The 22,479-nt window shown below is 26.3% G+C and overlaps 1 protein-coding gene across 2 annotated transcripts in view; it reads left to right on the forward strand.

Annotated features, from left to right (window-relative positions):
• LOC100206830 (transient receptor potential cation channel subfamily M member-like 2) overlaps positions 1-22,479 on the forward strand; it is a 70,267-nt gene that overhangs the window by 14,355 nt on the left and 33,433 nt on the right. For both annotated transcript variants that reach the window (XM_065810348.1, XM_065810349.1), the window contains exons 8-18: positions 155-314; positions 412-550; positions 3,680-3,755; positions 4,410-4,519; positions 4,981-5,115; positions 17,044-17,088; positions 17,238-17,388; positions 17,548-17,761; positions 17,852-18,077; positions 20,725-20,962; positions 22,298-22,413. In XM_065810348.1, the coding sequence (XP_065666420.1) occupies positions 155-314; positions 412-550; positions 3,680-3,755; positions 4,410-4,519; positions 4,981-5,115; positions 17,044-17,088; positions 17,238-17,388; positions 17,548-17,761; positions 17,852-18,077; positions 20,725-20,962; positions 22,298-22,413 (1,610 nt within the window). The remainder of the gene's footprint in view (positions 1-154; positions 315-411; positions 551-3,679; positions 3,756-4,409; positions 4,520-4,980; positions 5,116-17,043; positions 17,089-17,237; positions 17,389-17,547; positions 17,762-17,851; positions 18,078-20,724; positions 20,963-22,297; positions 22,414-22,479) is intronic.

The raw sequence follows: 22,479 nt of genomic DNA on the forward strand, positions 1-22,479 counted from the left end.
ATATATATACATATATATATATATATATATATATATATATATATATATATATATATATATATATATATATATATATATATATATATATATATATATATATATATATTTATGATGAAACTTTTATAATTGTTTATAAAATATTTGTCACTTTTAGGTACAATTGGTATACCTGTTGTAATTTTATGTTTGGAGGGGGGTCCAAATACAATAAAGACAATGGTAGAAGGAGTTAAAAAAGGTACCCCTGCTGTTGTAATTGATGGTAGCGGTAGAGCAGCTGATGTTGTATGCTATGCCTACAAACATCTAACCTAGTAGGTTTAGACAAAAGTTAGCTTAATATTAAGATAAACAATTTTTTTTTTTCCTAAATCGATATTTGAAAATAATTTCATAGCTAAATTATTTTAGTGACAAAGTTATCAAATCAACAATTATTAATCCTCAATATATTGACGACATAAAGCAAAAAATTTCAGAGGTTTTTGGGCAGAATAGCAAAGAAAGTGTTTATAAAGAGATTGAAGAGCTTTTGAAAGATGAAAAAATGGTTTTTTTTTGTCTTTTAATATTTTTTTATGTTTTTTTTAATTATACATTTTGCATTTCCTTTTTATTTTATTTTGTTTACAATATGAATCAGCAGTAGGTGTATAAAATAGGATTAGTCTATAAATATATAGATGAGTACATAGACAAATTTGCCATAAAGCAAATTTAAAACAACTGTCTGGGGGCGCCAACCAATAAGGAGCGTTTGATTTTTTATTTTCTTTAAAAAATTTTATCAGGCATTTTTTAATTTTTTATTAAAAAATCAGAATTTATTTCAAATTTATTTGAGTTTTTAAAACTATTCCTACGATTAGTTTAAAATAAACTTTAATCAAAGGTACAATTACAATGTTTAGTAAAAAGTACTCGAAGAAAAAAAATGTTTTTTTAATAAAAAAATTATGTTACATTTTTTTCAAAATTATTAAACAGTGAGTCCTGATAAGCTGGGGTGGGGGGAGGAAGAACTAAAAAACTAAACACCAGCTCTTCACCCTCTTATTTATTTGGCAGGTGAAAGTAAGTACCAACAACATTTGGATGCCATAAATGTTGAAACATATGAATCAACTATTTTAAAAACTTTTAATAATTAGTGTAAAATTAACTAAAATTTTTCTATAAATTAAAGGTTAAATGTTTGAAGTGCCAACTTTTATTTGTTAAAACTTCATCAGCTTAACTGGTATGAAATACTCAAGCTCATTTTTATTTGTACGAGTTATTGTTACTAAAGTAGTTTCCGATAAAAATTACAGCTTTATTTGACGCGAAAGTAGATTTGGGCTCAAGTTAGTCGTAAATTAGGAACATTTCCTTTGTCTTGAACTGTATGTTGAGTTATATTGCAACAATGTCATCAATCTTTCCATCATATCACATTGTATTTTTTTTTGATACCAATTTTAAGTACTTTGGAAATGCAATGCTTTTTTATTTGATTTTGCATTAATTTCGCATTTTTGCAATATTGGTGTTGCGAATATCCCACCCTTAGTTTTTACTGCAACTATATATTGTTGGAGCGACTTAATGAGTACAAAACTTTGTAACTGCGTATCAGCATAGAAGCTAACTGGCATAAGTGCAAATTTGCATAAGTTTAAACATAAGTATGCTAAACAGTTGAATGTATGCTAAGCAGTTACTTAGCATACATGCAAAGCAGTTGCATGTATGCTAAGTAACTGCTTAGCATACATGCAAAGCAGTTGCAAAAACTAGCATAAGTGAGAACTGACATTAGCATGATTTACCATAAGTTTTATAATCAAAGATAAAAACTAAGTTGCGTAATTAAAAAATAGTTAAGAAATAATTTTGTATAAATTTTTTAAAAAGCTTTTTTATTGTCTCTTTTGTAAAATTTGTTTTCATATTTTAGTTTAGCTTTTTTTATATTCTCTTGTTTAGTTTAGCTTAGTTTTTATCTCATTTTCTAGCACATTTGAGTAGTTTATCTTTTTGAATAGCCTAAAAATTTATTCATAATAATTGAATGAACACAAATTAGTTGATGTGTTTCTTTTTGGAAATAATCCCTTGTGTAAAATTATTGATATAATTTTTATTACATCAACAAGTTTACAAAAAAAAAGAAAAAGAGCAGAAATTTGGTTTTTACTGTAGATATGTATTATTTCAACTTTAATTACGAACTAGAGGGTGGCAACTATTCATATGCCATGGGGGCCATTGCCACAAATGTGGCACTGGATGAGTGTGTAAATAAATAAAAATGCGCTAATTTGAAAGCAAGAGAAATGTGTGAGTAGTTATAAACAGAAAACAAGATATAGTTTTTATTTCAAATAAGAAGTTATTTATTTATTTCAAATAAGAAGTTGTTTGACTTAAATTTATGTTTATGATATGTGCTTGAGTTCAAATTTGGTACTGACATATTAGGGGTGTCAAAGTTGAAAAAATTGTTGGAGTGTTAAGACTAAAGTTGCTAGAGAGCTGAAATGTGTGGCAACTGAAATTTTACACCTAAAAAGTGTGTTTTAACCCTAATCTTAAAAAGTGTGTTTTAACCCTAACCTCAAATAGATTAAAGTTAAATATTAATAAAAGAAAAATTATAACAAAGACTAAGCAGAAATTTCTGGAAACTATGTTGAGTATGTTGAAAATGATCAACTAACATTTTTTTCAAGTTAGTAGTTTTGTTTATATCAGTAAAATGTTATGTATGTTGAGTACTATGACTACTGGTTTCTATTGGTTACTATTATTTACTTCTAGCCTAGTACTGACATCATAATTAGTTGTGATCGGCTATGATAAGTATTTGTAAGTTTTATAAGTAAAATGTTTGTAAGTGTTTTAGAGTTTTAATTTAGTTAGATTTATTTTAAAAATAATATCTATTGGTATATTATAATTTATTTGCATGAAGATTAGGAAGTTCAATCTTTTTCAATGTTGTGAAAATTTAACATTTGATTATTAATTATTAAAATATTTTACAACTGGTGTTGGTTATATTAATAAACTATGCAATGCTTACATTATTTCTGTTTTAAAATAATCTTTAAGATTGTTTATATAATTATAAAAATGTTTTTTTTACCATAAGTTGTTAATTCCAGCTTTTGTTGTTAAATTCCTATAACATCAAAATTTATACAAAAACTATATACATTAGATTTTTGTCAGTTTTGTCAATGTCAAAAGTGTTGAATTGACCACTGAGGGTGTAGAAACTAGGCCTGTTCCTAAAATACTAAAAATTTAGAATTTTGTTACTTTTTGCTTATAGATAAACTGCTAATTGATAAAATATGTTTAGGAAGATTTATTAATATAATATCCTTTAAAAAATTTTTCTTTAACAGTCTATCCAGTTTGTTAAACATTTTTATTAAAAACAAAAAAAAACAAAAAAAAACTGTTGATATTAAAACATCTAAAAAAACAGTAGAAATAACTTATACTGTCGAAATATTTTTTGACAAAAATCAATCAAAAAATGATCAAAACTTTTATAAATATTATTTTCATAAGCATTTTAAATATTGAAATATTTATTTATGATATATTTTTTTAAAGATTTTTAATGATTTGATCTCAGATATTCATGTTAAAAGTATTTCTGTACATTTTTTTCCTTTCTGTAAAGATCACCGTATTCAGAATGGATGATGAAAGTGGCCAATGTGATATGGATTTAGCAATTTTAAGAGCTCTTCTTAAAGGTAAGTTTTATTATATAAAGTTGTATCATCAAGTTTTACCATATATTATAATATATAATTTCTAACATATATTTATACACACTTGTTTTATTCACTAAATAAGAAAAATAAATAAAATTTTTTTGATCCTGGTTCCATTAGTGTTGGTTATTAAAATGATGATAAAAGGATAGATGTGGTTGTAAGACACTAAAAAACTTATTTTTTGGCTATATTAACATTTATAGATGATAAATAAAGCTATGAACTAGAAGTTGAAAACCCTGCTTAAATTTAATACAATATTTTATTGTTTCTATGATGTTAACTCTAATATTTTTATCTATTAGTAATTTTTTATTACAATTTTGTAAAATTGCTTTGCAAAACATCTTGGTCTCAAATCCATAATCTCAATCCGTTTTGATAAGTTTTCTGGAGTTAATGTGAAATATAAACATTTGAAGCAAGTGTAGGAAATGTAATTCTAAAACATAACTGATTGTAAAATATTCTATAGTGTTATTCTCAAATGGATTTCAGAAAATTTGTGATTTTTCTATGTATATGTGCATATTAGCCTGTGTTTAACTCAAGACCTTTATGGTTAAACCATAACAGTCTAGATTGACGGATGAATTATTTAAGTTTAACAAAATTAGTTATTTATTTTAGCAAACAAAGCAAGTTTTGAAATGCAGTTAAAGTTGGCATTGGCTTGGAACAGGATTGATGTTGCTAAAAGTGAAATTTTTACTGAAGATTTAAAGCAAGATCATTTTAAAGTATATGAATTCATTTAAAATATTTTTAACTTTTTAATTAGTATTCAAGATTATAAAATATGAAACATAGTAATTAATATATTATTCTTCGAACATTAAAGCTAAAAATAACGTTGTATAATTAAAAATAGTGTAAATTATACTCATTATAAAATTTCTTTAAATTTTTCCTAATAAAAACTCTTTAACGTTTTCTCTTCTTTACTTGCGCTCTTTTTAAAAAAAACGTTAAATGTTTATATTTATTACTTCAAGTTTTCAAATCAAAAACATATAAATAAAAAAGGATAATAAGTAAAGAATTTTTGTGTCACATTTTTGTATGTGTTTAACATACACAATAATGACGCTAAAACCACACAACAAGGACACCTAACATGATGATAAATAAACAAAATAGACATTAAAAACAATAAATAATTGAAAAATGAGAGGAGATTAATCAAATAATAATAATTTAGGTTGAGTGGCTCTATGAATCAATGTTTACTGCACTTTCTGATAATAAACCAGACTTTGTGGAATTATTTTTTGAGGAAGGCTTAAATTTAAAATTTTATTTAAAGATGAAGGAATTACTAAACTTATACAATGGGGTAAGTAATTTGTTTATAATTTTTTATTAACTATATATATATATATATATATATATATATATATATATATATATATATATATATATATATATATATATATATATATATATATATATATATATATATATATATATATATATATATATATATATATATATATATATATATATATATATATATATATATATATATGTATATATATATATATTATATATTAGTGTGTGACACTTGCCCCAACTTTGTTGTATGATGCTGTTCATAATTTTGGTATTGTATCTTGTCATAAAGTGTCATATGCAAAGTTTTTTTGGCAATTCATTCACAATTGAATATGCACCAGGGTATTGAAACTACAAAATTTAGTCCAAAAATCATTATTTTTAATTGTGTTATATTTTAATACCATGGTGGGGTTCAGAGAAAGAAATAACCTGGTTTTATTATTTAAATTTATTTACTAAATACATTCATATAGATTACAAGATAATAAGAAAAATTTCTTCACGGGGTGTAATAAGGTATAATACTAGAAACCATGATTTCTTTTATTGAGCACTTTAATATTTTTTGTATAGTATATTAAAGGTATAGCTTATTGGAGTCACCTTTAAAAGATTAAAATATTTAGACTAACTGATGTCTTCAATTTCAAACCTTCCAAGCAATGACTCAAAAGAAATTCACCCACATGCTTATGACGAGCAAACCATAAAAAGGGCGCAATCTAATCCCATCTGTAGAGACGCTAATGCAGCAGTTCTCTTTTCTGAAAATCTATATTATTGCAGTATAGTTATATGATCTTCATTCAGTTTTTTATATTTAATCAATATACATACATGCGTTGTGTACCTTTTTATCAATGATTAAGTACTACATCATATAATAACAATGATAATATATTTATACATATCATATATTTCTTAAAAAATATGTTTATATTTTTCTGAAGAATTGTTACAATTTAAGCTAATTAATAAATAGTAATGAAATAATCTGAAGTAAAAACCTGATATTAATGACATTAATATATAATAATAGATAAAAATGATGATAATAATAATAATAATAATAATAACAATAATAATAGTAATAATAATATTTGGGGGACCTAAAATAAGAAAAAAAAAAAAAAAAGAAGATATTTCATGCAAAAGCTAATTATGGAAATTTATATATATATATATATATATATATATATATATATATATATATATATATATATATAAATATATATATATATATATATATATATATATATATATATATATATATATATATATATATATATATATATATATATATATATATATATATATATATGCTACTTAGCTTTGCATGAAACTCAAAAAAGTTTATTTTAGCATGAAACTTACCAAAATTAGGTTTTTTAATGAGAGCATGTTTAAAAAAAAAGGAGGTTATTTGTAGGACTTTTTAAAAATGAGTGTTTTTATAAATTATAGTTGTTTTTTTCTTTATTTAAAAAATTGTTTTCAAATATTGTTAAAAACTCAAGGGATAATATGCATATATATATATATATATATATATATATATATATATATATATATATATATATATATATATATATATATATATATATATATATATATATATATATATATATATGTATATATATATATATATATATATATATATATATATACACATATATATATATATACAGATATATATATATATATATATATATATATATATATATATATATAAATATATACATATATATATATATATATATATATATATATATATATATATATATATATATATATATATATATATATATATATATATACATATATATATATATATATATATATATATATATATATATATATATATATATATATATATATATATATATATATTTATATATATATATATATATATATATATATATATATATATATATATATATATATATATATGCATATTATCCGCTCTGTTCTTTAATTGTGAGGTGTTTGATTAGTCGTTCCTTATTTCTTCTAACTGCACCTGCTCTCCCAGGACAATTGCCAGATTGGGACTTGTTTGGAGGGTGGATCCAGGATGTAGTATTAGGAGTAGTGCTTTCCTTAAAGTACTGAATTGCATCTACCTTTGTGCTACGTGCTTTGATGGATTGGATATTGAGCTAGTCGATCTTCGTATTTTTTTTCCCTTTATGAATGGCATAATTTAGTGTCTCTTCTTTGTATTTGTTCAATAACTTTTCATTGACTTTGTTGAATGGAAACCCATGCAGGTTTTCCATACTCAAAGTGAGGTCTCACAAATGTGGTATAAAGTGTTTTAAACATTGAAGTGTTCCAGTATCTAAATGTCCGTTTTATTGAAGCTAGTGCTGCATTAGCTTTAACTGCTGCATGTTTTGGTTGGGCTGACTATTTTAGATCGTTGTTTATTAAAATTCCAAGATCTCACTCTTGGTTGGTAGACTAGATCTCGCTCTTGGTTGGTAGATAAATATCTTTTGCTGTTATCTTGATTTTGTATGCTAAATTTGTGGTTTTATTTTCAATACTTTGCATTTGCTTGCATTAAACTCCTTTTTCCAATTATCTGCCCATTTAGCCACAGCATCAAGATCTGTCTACAGCTGTTTAATGTCAAATTGATTTTTTATTATATTTATTAGTATGCTGTCATCAGCAAAGAGCTTGAGTGAACATTTGACAACATCTGACATGTCATTTTTGTACATTATAAACAGTAAAGGACCTAGAACAGGTTCTTGTGGCACACCACTCTGAACTTTATCCACTCAGAGTAGTTTTTGTCAACAAGAACTCTTTGTTTTTTGTCCATAAGAAATGGTTTTAGCCATCTCAGTAGTTTACCTTTAAAACCATAGGCCTCTAATTTGACAACTAACGCTTCATGGCAGACTTTATCAAAGGCTTTAGCAAAATCCAGATAGATTATGATTGCATAAAGGCCACAGTTCAGTGCCTCTGATGTAATATCTATATTCATAAATTTGTAACACATGATTTTTGTCTTACGAAGCCATGTTGATGCTTAGTGATTAACTTGTGCTGAATCAGGTGGCTCATCATATGTTTTTTCAACAATCTTTCCATAATTTTACATATTATGGCTGTTAAAGATATTGGCCTATATTCAGATGGGTCGTTTTGTTTACCTTCTTTATATATTGGTATCACATTTGCTTCTTTCCAATTATTAAGTATTATACCTGTTTTAAATGATGGAACTATCAGAAGAGAAATAGGCCAAGCTAATCCAGTGGCACACTCATTGAGAACATAAGGGCTTATGCCATCTTGTTGAATTGCTTTGTATTTCTTCAAATTACTCAACTCGCCAAAAACTGCAGTTTCATTAAGATCAAATTGATCAATCTTGCATACATGATCAGTCTTGTTTAAGAATGTAAACTTGTTCTTGTGTTCAATTTTAGAAAAAGCAGACTCAAACTGTTTATTAAGACATTCTGCTTTTTCAAGCGATTTTGTTAGCTCCATGCCGCCTTTTTATATCTCTTTTTATAGGAGATATAAAAATCTTATCTCTTTTTATAAGAGGGAGCAGTAAACTTTGCTTTTTTTAGACTGATAATATAGTTGTATCCAACTTTTGGATTAGATTTTGAAAGTGAGACAGGTTTTGACTCCTAGCTTTTTCGTGCAGCGAGTGCATGAAAAAGCTAGGAGTCAAAAGTAGAAACTCTACAAACTACTTTTGACTAGGAGTCAAAAGTAGTTAGTAGAGTGGGCTGATAGATAGATGAGTATTGGGTGAGCTAGCTAGCAGTTTTGACCAAAGGTTATATTTCTTTTTTGTTAGATTTTTAATGCCTGTTGTAAACCATTTTGGTTTTGATCTCTGTTTTTGAGTTGATGTTGCTTGATTTGGTACATATTTAGCTAATCCTTTTTTGTATCGAAACTACATGAGTTGGTTTATCATAATGGGATTGTTTTTGAACTTTTCAAGTTGTTTCCTCCATTCTGCATCTGAAAAAAATTTGTTTAGATTTTAATAGTCACCTCTACCATAGTTTGGTTTAGTTAGTATTAACATCATCAATTTCACCACCCAAATTTGGTTGGTGAGGTTGATGGTTTAAACAAGAAACTCCTTATAAGAGTGCAATGGAAATTATTTTTAATTGAGATGCCAAGAGATGGACCAATGTTGAGTTCTATAATTCTAGAGGGGCAGTCAGTTAGCACCAGGTCAAGAGTATTATTGCCAAAAATAGGTTTCATGACATGCTGTGCAAGAGCAGCAGTGTTCACAGATTCCAAAAAGTCAGTGCTCGACATTGTTGCATTTTTCTTAGTGCTGCCACCAGCTGCTGTCCACTGTATTTCTCTCAATAAATACATCCAAAAAGGAATTTTTTAATTTAGTGAGATATTATACACGATACCAGGCCTGGCATTTTATTATGAAGCTCAATTGCATTAAAGTAGGATGCTTGTATATCTTGTCGTATATAAATTGTAACGCCACCATATGAATCAGGTCTGTTGTTAAAAAGATTGTAATTTGGTAATTGGAAGCTGGAGTAATCATTGAACCAAGTTTCTGTAATTGCCACTATCATAGGGGAATTTGGTGTTGTGACATTTACAGCAAGAATGTCCATTTTATTACTAAGTGATGAAGTATTTGTATAGAAACAGGTGATTTCATTTAAGACTGTATAATTATATTATTGCTAGATTTTTTGTTGATGGTTATGGAGATGGTGTTTTTGTTACAAATAGTTGGCTGGACATGCTTAGTACTAAACACTAAGTTGTTCATTAATTGCTAACAACTCTTTATATTATCTTGATGGTTCTGGCGTTGTACAGGTTGTAGCACTTGTAGACCTTTTTGTAAAAAGTAGTTTGATTAATGCTCTACTGTTATTTTTTTCAAAACTCCATTTCTTGTGACATAGAAAGACTTTTTTCCATTGTAAACATCACAACGCTTGCCCATGCTTTCCTGGTGTTTTATGTTTGCATTAGTACTTCCTTCTCCAGGTCATCTATTTTAGTTGTAAATTGGTATATAGTCTGGTTTTTTTTCTGATTAGAGTCTTTCAAAAAACTTACTCCATTAGACATGGTGATATGCTGTTCCTGTAACAACTTGATTGATGTTATTAGAGATTTTAACTAGTCATGGTGCTGTCTTGTTGATGTTATATGATTTCCCTGGCCTAGACTAGGCCAGTTTGATAGCAAAACGATTGGATTATCTGCTAATATTACTTGATTTAGGGAAGGAGCGCTATCACCCTAATACAGTGGATTACCTCATGGTCGAGAATTATTTAGTTTAATTAGTTATATCTTGTTAGCACAAATACTGTAAGAAGTTTTTTTCTGTGTATTTTTCTGTGTTTTTTTCTGTATATATTTATATATATATATATATTTATATATATATATATAAATATATATATATATATATATATATATATATATATATATATATATATATATATATACATATGTTTAAATATATATATTCCATGTACATATATATATATATATAACAGGGCTCAATTTAACGATCGAACATTGAATGTTGTCCGGCTAAAACCTCAAATTGTCCAATGAATTTACAAAGTAATTGGACATTTTGACCGACAGGAATTTAATTCTAAAAAATAAAGCTTGGACAGAAACAGTGTGCGATTGAACGCTATTGTTGACCACGCAAATGATTTTTTTGTTTACAACATGACCACGACTGTTTAGATGTTTTGATGATTTAAGTGTTTCAGAAATCGCTGAAAAAAGGAACGTTAAGCTAAACTTAAACTAGGAAAAAAGTTGAAAAACTAAAGAATAAGCAAAACAATACCTTACAAAAAAGAAAACAAGTTAGCTTTAAAATAAAACTATAAAAACTTGAAGTTAAAATTACTTTTTGTTACGCTTTTAATTGCATTTGAAAAAATTACTTCAAAACTTATCTTTTCAAACACTTAGGGGCTGTCCATTAATTACGTCAACCAAATAGGAGGGAGGGGGGTCTGGAAATTTTCGACAGGTTTTGTCAAGGGTGAGGAGGGAAGGTCAAGAAAAGTTGACATCAACAACAACATTACTTTTTGACAACAACATTACTTTTTTAAATAAATTTAGTTACTTCATTACTAGTCATGCATACTTACTTAGTTACTAGTCATGCATACTGACTGAGAAAAAAGGTATCAAAACAAGACTATTTTATGGCAGGATCAGACAGCCTGCCACTTGCAATCAAAGTTGCTCAGTTAGAGAGAGATCTTGGAGTTTTTATTTCATGATCTGAAATGTGGTGCTCAAGTTTTAGCAGCTGCGGTGAATGCTAACCACTCCTTAGGGAGGCTGAAAAAAACTATTCGCAGCTGTAGTTTTTCACTGTGGAAAGAAGTATACACCACATATGTTTGTCCTCACCGAGAGTATGTTTACCAACGAGCAGACATAAAAGCGCTAGAAAAAGTTCAAAACCGCCAAGCAGCGAAGAGTCATGTTAGGTCTTACAACACTCAAAGAAAAAAGAATAAGAGGTGATTTAATTCTGATGTTCAAGTTCATGCGTGGGTTTGAAGAAATAAACTTTTACGTATTATTCAATTGTCCTTTGTTGTCAAAGTATATTATGCTCGGTCATAATCAAAGACTTGCACAGCAAATAGTACTCAATTACATGCCAAGAGAGAAATTCTTCTTGAGCCCTGTTGTGTTGCAGTGGAATACCCTGCTGCAAATAGTAATTGATGCGACTTCCATCAACAATTTCAAAAATCGACTAGATAAACATTTAAATTAGTTATAAGAGAACTTTTAAACGAAAACTAGAAATTTACTCTCTCCACATATGTTTCCACTTTTCTATTATGTTGTTAAAGTATTGTACTTGCGTCGCAGGTGTGCACAAGTATCTTAAGACTGTTAGTATAAAGGTGTCTGATGCAGCACATCTTTTTTGGTAATTTAAACATAGCGAGCATTTATGATTTTTCAAAAGTCTATAAATTTATTACGGATTGTTGTAAATATTTTAAATTTCTGACCACTAAAATAAACTAAACTTAAAAGAAAGAAAATTAGGCACCGTTTGTAGTCTTGTGTTACATACTCACCCAACCTTTAGTATTTCAATCACGTTTTCTATATTCTACTTTTTTTTAACCGTGTTGTGCTTTAAAAATACTAGACACATACAGAACTAAATGAGCACAGGCAAGATGTTTACTCGTAACACTATTATTTTTTCAAAGTTTGTGTTTGTTGGCCTGATGTAAAAACAAATAAAGGTTTATGTAAGTACATAGTCTACATTATATTATTTAAATGTTTATACCAGAATCGGCAATCTGCTGCTCGCAAGTAGGTTGCCGACCCTGGTATAAACATTTGATGCTAAAATTTCAATGTTATAATGCGACTCTCCAGCTCCAAGCACAAATACTATTATATTATTGAAAAGAATATATTAGTAGCTCTTTAAAAACTGGAAAAATTTCATAAATTATAAACTTTGGGTCTTCCGTCTTAAAAGATTGCTAACCCCTTGTTTATACAACTTATTAAATGCATTATTTTGTTATGCTAGACTCTATTAAAATTAGTTTGCATTCAATGTGGAGGTGGATTAGGTCTAAAGTTAAAGTGAAGAAGATTGGCACATTCACGTTTTGTGACTCTGCACTGTACATAAATTATGATAAAAATATTATGATAAATATTTAACATTATCTCGGAGTAGGTCTGTTGATGGGCACGTTGGTTACTACCGTTATCCCAAATTACCTAAATGCTAATGTTATTCATGCAAAAATAATATATATATATAATATATATATATATATTTATATATACATATATATATATATATGTATATATATATATATATATATATATATATATATATATACATATATATATATATACATATATCTATATACATTTATATATAAACATATATATATATATATATATATATATATATATATATATATATATATATATATATATATATATATATATATATATACATAAATTAGTAAAAACACTCATCTAATTTTTGATTACTTCAACACTGTGTTTCACCATCAGTAGGTTCATCAGGAAGAATCTGATTCTTCCTGATGAACCTACTGACGGTGAAACAGTGTTGAAGTAATCAAAAGTTAGATAAGTGTTTTTACTAATTTATTATTGCTCTGTTCTTTTAGAACATTGAGTACTATGTAGAATACACTAACATAATTTATATATATATACATATATATATATATATATATATATATACATATATATATATATATATATATATATATATATATATATATATATATATATATATATATATATATATATATATATATATATATATATATATATGTATGTATCTGTATATATATATATATATATATATATATTTCAGAACTTTAAGATTAATTATATATGTATGTTTTAAGTTTGCAATTATTAATTGTAATATAGCAGCTTAAAAATAAAAACTGGTTTTATGAAAGAAGATCTTATCAGAAGATCTTATCAGAAGGTCTTATCAAAAATTTCAATAGTTACGATTTTTTTATCATAGTAAGAATTTGGGAAAACATCGAGAAATACTCTCCTCCATCAAAGTTTTAGTGTTTCTCTTTTTTCTTTTAAATTCCATAACTGGAACAATTTTTTTAGTATTGGCATAATATCAACTTGCAGTTCTTCGATAAATTGAATGAATTAAATTTATTTTACCTTCTATCATGCACTGAAAGAAGTTTAAACCAATAGTGTTGCATGTAGTAATCACTTTTACTTCTATTCACTTTTTGTTCAGAGCAAGCCTTTGTAATTTTAAATGGCTATATATAATTAAAAATTTTTTGCAAGTTAAAAGTTGAAATAAGTTTTTTTTTCTAAATATTTTATTTTTAAACAAATCTTCTTGAAGTTGTAAACTACTACTATTACTACTATTTAAAAATGTTTAATTTTTTTCGTATTTTTTAAAATTTTACATAAGGAAGGTGGGGGGGGGGGTAAATTAATTAGGTAGGGAAAATTGTCAAAAAATTGTTGACTAAATTAATTGACAGTCCCTTAATTAAAGTTACGCAAAACGCTTTTACAAATTACTATTATTAATTCATGATTATTGATAAATAAATGAACAAATTTTATTTAAATTATTGAAAGTGAAATTAAATTATTGAAAAGGAAAAAATATATTATTTTTAAGTTGTATAAACATTTTTTTCAAAAAGTTGCAAAAAAAAGTTGTTTAAAAACATAGTCTTTTACTAAATCATAGGTTTAATTTATTTACAATTTAAAGTAACTTAAAAAATTATTCTTTTAAAAGATTTTAAGAAAGACAGTAAAAAATAGTTTCAAAGTTTAAATTTATCATAAAAAATACATATCAACTAAAAAAATAATTAAGTATAACATTTAATTTACACATAATGCGTTCTTTTTAAATGATCATTAATTAATTTTTGATTATAAAATAAACGATCATTAATTAATTTTTGATAAATAAAATCTTAACTAAAAAAACAAAAAGATCAATGGTTAAAAGTTATTCGAAATGTGACGATTTATTTAATTGCATTTAAATTGTTAAAACAGCCGTCGTCAAAATGTAAAGGAAAAAATAAAGCGTCGTTAGTTACAGTGTGAAAATTTAACTCTATCTAAAAAAACATACAATATTAAATTGAAACTATTTTAATAAAAAACAAAAATCTGAGATGAAATACTCTAAATAATGAGGAAAGAAGCAATAACTTCACTAGACTAATATTAAATAAACTGAATAACATGATAAAGATTTTCATAGCATAACTCGGTTACGAAAAACCAAAAAGATTATATTTTAAAAATTTGATTGGACACTGTCCGACCCAAACAAGTTTAGATTAGACATTTTGTCTGGGACTTTTTAAAAAATTATATTGAGCCCTATATATATATATATATATATATATATATATATATATATATATATATATATATATATATATATATATATATATATATATATATATATATCAATATATTTTTACTATAGTGTATATAGATATAAATTTTTCAACCTTTTTTGCCCACCTTGATGCAGTTTTTTTGCAAAAAGAAGAAAGAAAAAAAAAAAAGAAGAAAAAAAACTTGTTGCTTCCCAAACTCTCAGTTGATGTAACAGCAGCTGCCTTTCATGCTTTCCTTATATTATTGTATGTGCTGAAGCCCCCAGCAGCTCCATATTTTAGTATGATATCAGAATGCCAACTTAAGTATGCCTTTAGATATGTGTGCATATATACAGTATGTGAGATAATTTTCACCATGTTTGAACAAATATTTTTTTAAAAAAAAGCTGTGAAGAAAAATGAAGTTTTAGTTTTAGCTAACTGAAAGTATCGCTTTTTATTAAACTTATGTTAAATATTGAATTTAAAGGATATATTATTTTAAATTTCTATGTGAAAAGCTAATGATGGCGATTTTGTTGTGAATGAAAACAAATAACATATTGTAGCAAATTAATATCGAATGAATCCTCTCTTAGATTTAATTACACCTTGAATTCTTTCAGGGTCATTAGCAACCAATTTTTCACTGTTAGTGTTCCTTTTCTCTAGTGTATTTGAGTGTCCCTTTCCTCTAGTGCCAAACCTCCTGTACACAAGCCCAAGGTTTATCCTTATTTTTAGGTGAAGTGGGAAAATTGTAGACCCATTGTTTAACTTTTGCCTATAAATTTCAAGTAAGTTAAGATCAGGGCTTTATGCTGGCCAGTTAACGATTTTCAATTTCTTATTGTGAAAGAATTTAGAATTTAATAGTCTTATCACACTTATGCTAGAGGTTGTTGTCTTCCATTAACATTGTGTTGCTTACTGTTCTGCCCCATTTTTGAAATGTTTTAAAATATCTGACCTGAAGAATAGTGATATAGTCATCAGCGTTCATTACTCCATTAATTTTCACTATTTCACAGACTCTGCGGGCGCAGAGTCTTTGAAATAGTGAAAAAGTAAGAGTTTTCCTACGCCATATTTAACAGTTGGTATAAAATCTCAAACACTTAATGGTGAATTTGGTTTTTTCCAAGTATATCTTATATCATCTGATCCAAACGTGTTAATTTAATTTGTCTAAATACTGTCATAAAAGTCATCAAAAGTCTAGCTTGCATAAAGTTTAGCATAATTTAATTAAGCTTGACCATGAAAAGAAACGCACAATGGCTTCTCAATCTCTTTTCTGGATTAAAAACCAATTCTTTTGAGCTCTCGATTGACTGTCAAACTGAAGCTTGAGTCCCATGCTGTTATTCATTAAATTTGTAAAATCCTTTGCAGTTTTAGACTCTCCAGAAGCAATTAGACAAGTGATTGTTCATAGGTCTCTCAGGTATAAAAATTTTCTTTCAATCACTCTTGGTCTTATTTACTTGTAAATCATTGCACAATTTGATTTTATATATGAGATTACAAGACTTTCCAAACTCAGCAGTGAACTCACAACAAAATTTTCATCAGTTCTTCCCATAAAAATAAAAAAAAATTTAATATCCTTTAAATTAAATAAAAAGCAATATTTTCAATTAATTCTGCAATGTTGGTTGCTGACCTAAAATGTTTTAGGTTGGCTAAAAATGCGACCAAATTTAGTCAATTTTTTTTTGTCAACTTCTAAAAGTTTAAGGTCAGCAATTTATTGCAATTTATTTTTCCTTAATCCGAGTGCTGATTTTGTCTGATAACATATTTTATAATGTCTGATGACAATCTGTACAAAACAGATTGAAATATCACAAAAAGAGAAAATTAAATACACAACTGTTTTTTAAAATTTATATATATAACAATTAATTTTTTTAAATTGTAGTTTTTATTCAAAAAATATATCATTTGACTTTTAGGTACCTAATGGAACTGCTTTGCGACATCTTATGAAAAAATACATGGTATCTTTAATTTCTTTACAATTTTTTTTAACAAGAGAAGTAAAATAAATTTAACTTAAAGAAAATAAACATATGGGTTGTAAAATGTATTTAAAATGCAATTATAATTGTATATTTAATACCATATCAACATCTTTTTGTTTATTTAGGGTGACACAGCTGAAATTTATGACATGGTTGTTATCGGATCAGTTATTGAGAATTTGATGGGAGATCATTTCAGATCACGCTACAGCACAGATTATCCATATTGCCAATCAAACTATGAAAAATCAAGTGAAATGCACCTATTAAAAGACTGTAATAACTTTAATATTATTTATTTTCTTAAATGTTTAGTATTTAAATATTCTTTATTAACTTAAATGTTGTTTTCTCAGAAATTCACTAAAATTTATTTTTATCTTTTTATTTTACAAAAGACTTTTTTTCATGAAAACTGACATTTCTTTTACATAGCAAGTTATAAAGAACTCCCATCACCCTATTTGGACTTGTTTACATGGGCGGTTCTTTTGAACAGAAAAGAATTAGCATATCTTATATGGAAACGTACTCGAGATAGTATTGCGACTGCTCTTATGGCTTCAAAGCTTTTAAAAAGTTTGGCTGAAAAAGTTCAAGATAACAAAGAGCTGTCTGATATGGTTGAGGACATTACACAACATGCAGTGTAGTTTATTTAGTTGATAGTTTACTTGTAATTAAGATTTGTTTGTAAATTATGTGATGTAAATATAATCTTGTCGTTACTTTTTGATAGATTTTATGAGAACTTAGCTGTAGGTGTATTAGAAGAGTGTCGAAAAGATAATGAAGAAGAAGCTCAAACACTGCTTGTTAAAGAAATACCTGAGTTTGGATTTCTTAGCTGTCTTGATATTGCTGTTTCTGCAAACAACCAGGACTTTATAGCGCATTCTAGTTGTCAAACATTATTCAGTAGATTATGGATGGGTGCTCTTTATATAAACACCTCTCTTTGGAAGGTTATATTAAATTTGTTTAAATTAATATTTTTTTACTTTTAAAAATTTAAAGAACAAGGCCGCTGAAGAGACAAGTTGAGCGCAGTCCGCTCATTATATATATATATATATATATATATATATATATATATATATATATATATATATATATATATATATATATATATATATATATATATATATATATATATATATATATATATATATATATATATATATATATATATATATATATATATATATATATATATATATATATATATATATATATATATATATATATATTTATATATATATATATATATATATATATATATATATATATATATATATATATATATATATATATATATATATATATATATATATATATAAAGGGTGTTTTTTTTAGAGGTATAGAACTTTAAATTGCAATAAAACAACGATGGATTATTCGATTGACAAGAATTTTTTTTTATTAGAAAGATAATCTTGTGGCATTACATTTTAAATATAATTTTTGGCATATGACCGCCACGGCTGGCTCGGATGTAGTCCAATCTGGATGTCCAATTTTCGATGACTTTTTCCAACATTTGTGGCCGTATATCGGTAATAACACGGCGAATGTTGTCTTCCAAATGGTCAAGCGTTTGTTGCTTATCCGCATAGACCAATGACTTTACATAGCCCCACAGAAAGTAGTCTAGCGGTGTTAAATCACAAGATCTCGGAGGCCAATTCACAGGTCCAAAATGTGAAATTAGGCGGTCACCAAACGTGTCTTTCAATAAATCGATTGTGGCACGAGCTGTGTGACATGTTGCGCCGTCTTGTTGAAACCACAGCTCCTGGACATCATGGTTGTTCAATTCAGGAATGAAAAAGTTTGTAATCATGGCTCTATACCTATCACCATTGACTGTAACATTCTGGCCATCATCATTTTTGAAGAAGTACGGACCAATGATTCCACCAGCCCATAAAGCGCACCAAACAGTCATTTTTTCTGGATGTAACGGTGTTTTGACATACACTTGAGGATTATCTTCACTCCAAATGCGGCAGTTTTGTTTGTTGACGTAACCATTCAACCAGAAGTGCGCTTCATTGCTAAAGAAAATTCGCTTATGAAAATCGGGAACAACGGCAATCTCGTTTTGGGCCCATTCGACGAATCTACGCCTTGTTTGATGATCGTTTGACTTCAATTCTTGCACGAGTTGGATTTTGTAAGCACGCATACCAAGATCATTCCGCAAAATCTTCCATACAGTGGATGGATACAGATCCAATTCCTGTGCTTGATGGCGGATAGACTCATTCGGGTCTTCCGCAATGCTACGCTCTACAGTAGCAATAGCTTCTTCTGTACGCACCGTACGGCGTCTCTGGGGATGCAAGTTATCAATAAGAGTAAACGTGGTGCAAAAACGTTCCATGGTTAATCGAATTAACTGCTCTGATGGATGATTTTGTTGAGGATAAAATGAACGTAGAGCGCGATACGTATTCCGCACAGAACCATTATTTTCGAAATAAAATTGAACTATTTGGAAGCGTTGTTCAGGCGTGAGTCTATTCATGATGAATTGCCAAACCAAACTGAGAATAAATCACTTGTCACCTGTTAAATTGGTCGCCACCTTGAACAGTAATGCAACTTAAAGTTCTATACCTCTAAAAAAAACACCCTTTATATATATATATATATATGTGTGTATATATATATATATATATACATACATACATACATACATACATACATACATACATACATATATATATATATATATATATATATATATATAATGAGCGGACTGCGCTCAACTTGTCTCTTCAGCGGCCTTGTTCTTTATATATATCTTCAGCGGCCTTGTTCTTTATATATATATATACATACATACATACATATGTATGTATGTATGTATAGTTTACTAGTTTACACAGTTTCACAAAGAATTTGATTTCACTAAAAGTAATGATTTGTTTTTTTTTAGTCTATAAAAATTGCCTGTTTTATAGATAAATTTACTTAAATAAAAATACCTTAAATAACTACAAAATAGATGTTGTTACTTATTGACTTGCGCTTGTTACATTGGATTCCATAGTCGTTGGACCCCAACTTAATAAGTGTAAGTTTCAATAAAATAAATTGTTGTATCATAAAAAAAGATTAACCAACTTAATTTTATTTTCTTTTACAAAAAATAATACATTTCTTTGTTAGTAGCAGAAAAAAATATCTAAATAAATAAATATATAAATATATATATATATATATATATACATATATATATATATTTGTAAATATATATATATATATATATATATATATATGTATGTATTTATGTATGAATGTATTTATGTATGTTTTTATGTATGTATGTATTTATGTATGTATGTATGTATGTATGTATTTATGTATGTATGTATTTATGTATGTATGTATGTATGTATGTAATTATGTATTAATGTATTTATGTATGTATGTATTTATGTATATATACATATGAATATATATATATACATATATATATATATATATATATATATATATATATATATATATATATATATATATATAAATACACATTTATATATATATATATATATTTATATATATATATATATATATATATATATGTGTGTGTGTGTATTTTAGGTTTTACCTTGCATATTTTTTCCCTTTTTAATAAATATAATAATTTGGTTTCGGGAAGATATGGAAAACAAAAGTATTGATATGCACAGAAAAAGTGTAATCTCATATGATAATACTGCTAAGGAAGTGCACACTGATGCTTTAAATGATCCAAATAATTTAAATCAATCCAAATGTTCACTTCAAAAGAGTTTTTATAGTGCTACAAAAGAAGATATATTTTCAGATGAGAAAAAAGGTAACACATAAACAGGTTTAAAATGCAAAGTTTTAATATATAACATTATTTACAGTATCTAATAACCATTTAATACAATAAAAATGTGTTTGTATGTGTACAAAGTGCTATAAAATGTTTATTAAAATTTCAATTACGAAATTTAACTTCTGTTATCTACTTTTTTCTTTTATCTTCAATTTAAGTTTATTAAAACTTTTTTAATGTCAATTATTTCAAATTGTTTCTGGAAAGGTTTTTCTTACTTGAATTGTTTTTTCAGTTAAAATTGATAAAGTTGTATCAACATTTTATTTGAACTTGAAGATTTTTTTATAAAGTTTGAATAAATAAGTTTAAATAAGTTCTAGCTTTTTAGTACTAATTCTTAGTTTTTGATTTTTAATTTTACTATTAATTAAAATTCTTGCAACCAGTTTTATTTTTATTAATTAAAGTTTTATTTATTAGTTAAACCTTTTCACAAAAGACTTTTTAATCACTCAAATACTTTAAATAATCAAGAAAGATTTCAGTAAATATTGAAAAATGTAATTTTTAAAAAATTATTGTTTATTGTCTGCATAATATATCATTTACTATTGTTTGTTATTGTCTATGTAATATATCTACCACACACTTCTACGTAATATACTACTACCATACACCAATTATTATCAATTTCTGGAATACTTTGTGACTGCTTTTGTTTTATAGTGATTTATTTACTCAAAAATACAGTCAAAATGGCATCAATTTTTGATTTATATTCTCAAAAAATACAGTTTAAATGGCATCTTTTTTTTTATTATTTTGATGTTTGTTTGTTATTAGTGCAAAAAATGTTATTGTACTATAGTAAAATTAAATCAAACTTTTTGAAAATTATTTTTTGCCACAAGCTTTCTAACCAAAGAATATTTTTTCGTACTTTGTAACCTCTTGATTTTTAAGACTTGCAGTAAAATTTGTTGTCTGACTTTGGCTAGTAATTTGATGGGGCATCTTATAACAAAATCAGAATCAGAAACTGAAGTTAAAAATTGTTGAAGTAGAAATCTTGTGTACACTAGGAGTGGGAATCTAAGTCTTAATGGTTCTTAAAGATAACCATTAAGTATCTTTAAGACTTAGATTCCCAGAAGATGGTTCTTCTGGGAATCTAAGTCTTAAAGATACTTAATGGTTCCCAGAAGTCTGATCTTGTATATTCCAACTTTAAAACCTTTCTTATTAATTTATTATAAAGAAAGGTTTTAAAGTTGGAAGATATAATTATATTTATTTTTTTGCATTGGATTTAACTAATCAATTTTTAAAGAAGTACTGAGTACTAAGTATTGCATATTTTTTTAGTACTTCATGACTTTGATGACGAGCCTGAAGCTTTTAGTACACATGAAAAACATAGTTTCTTTTTAAAAATGATCCACTTCTACAATGCTCCATTTGTTAAGTTTATTGTTAATTTGGTAAGATTTTCTTTACATAATAATAGACTTGAACTTTTTTTTTAATGTTTTTAAATCTTTTTTAGT

Source organism: Hydra vulgaris, chromosome 11 (genome assembly GCF_038396675.1).
Source record: "Hydra vulgaris chromosome 11, alternate assembly HydraT2T_AEP".
Lineage (NCBI taxonomy): Eukaryota > Metazoa > Cnidaria > Hydrozoa > Anthoathecata > Hydridae > Hydra > Hydra vulgaris.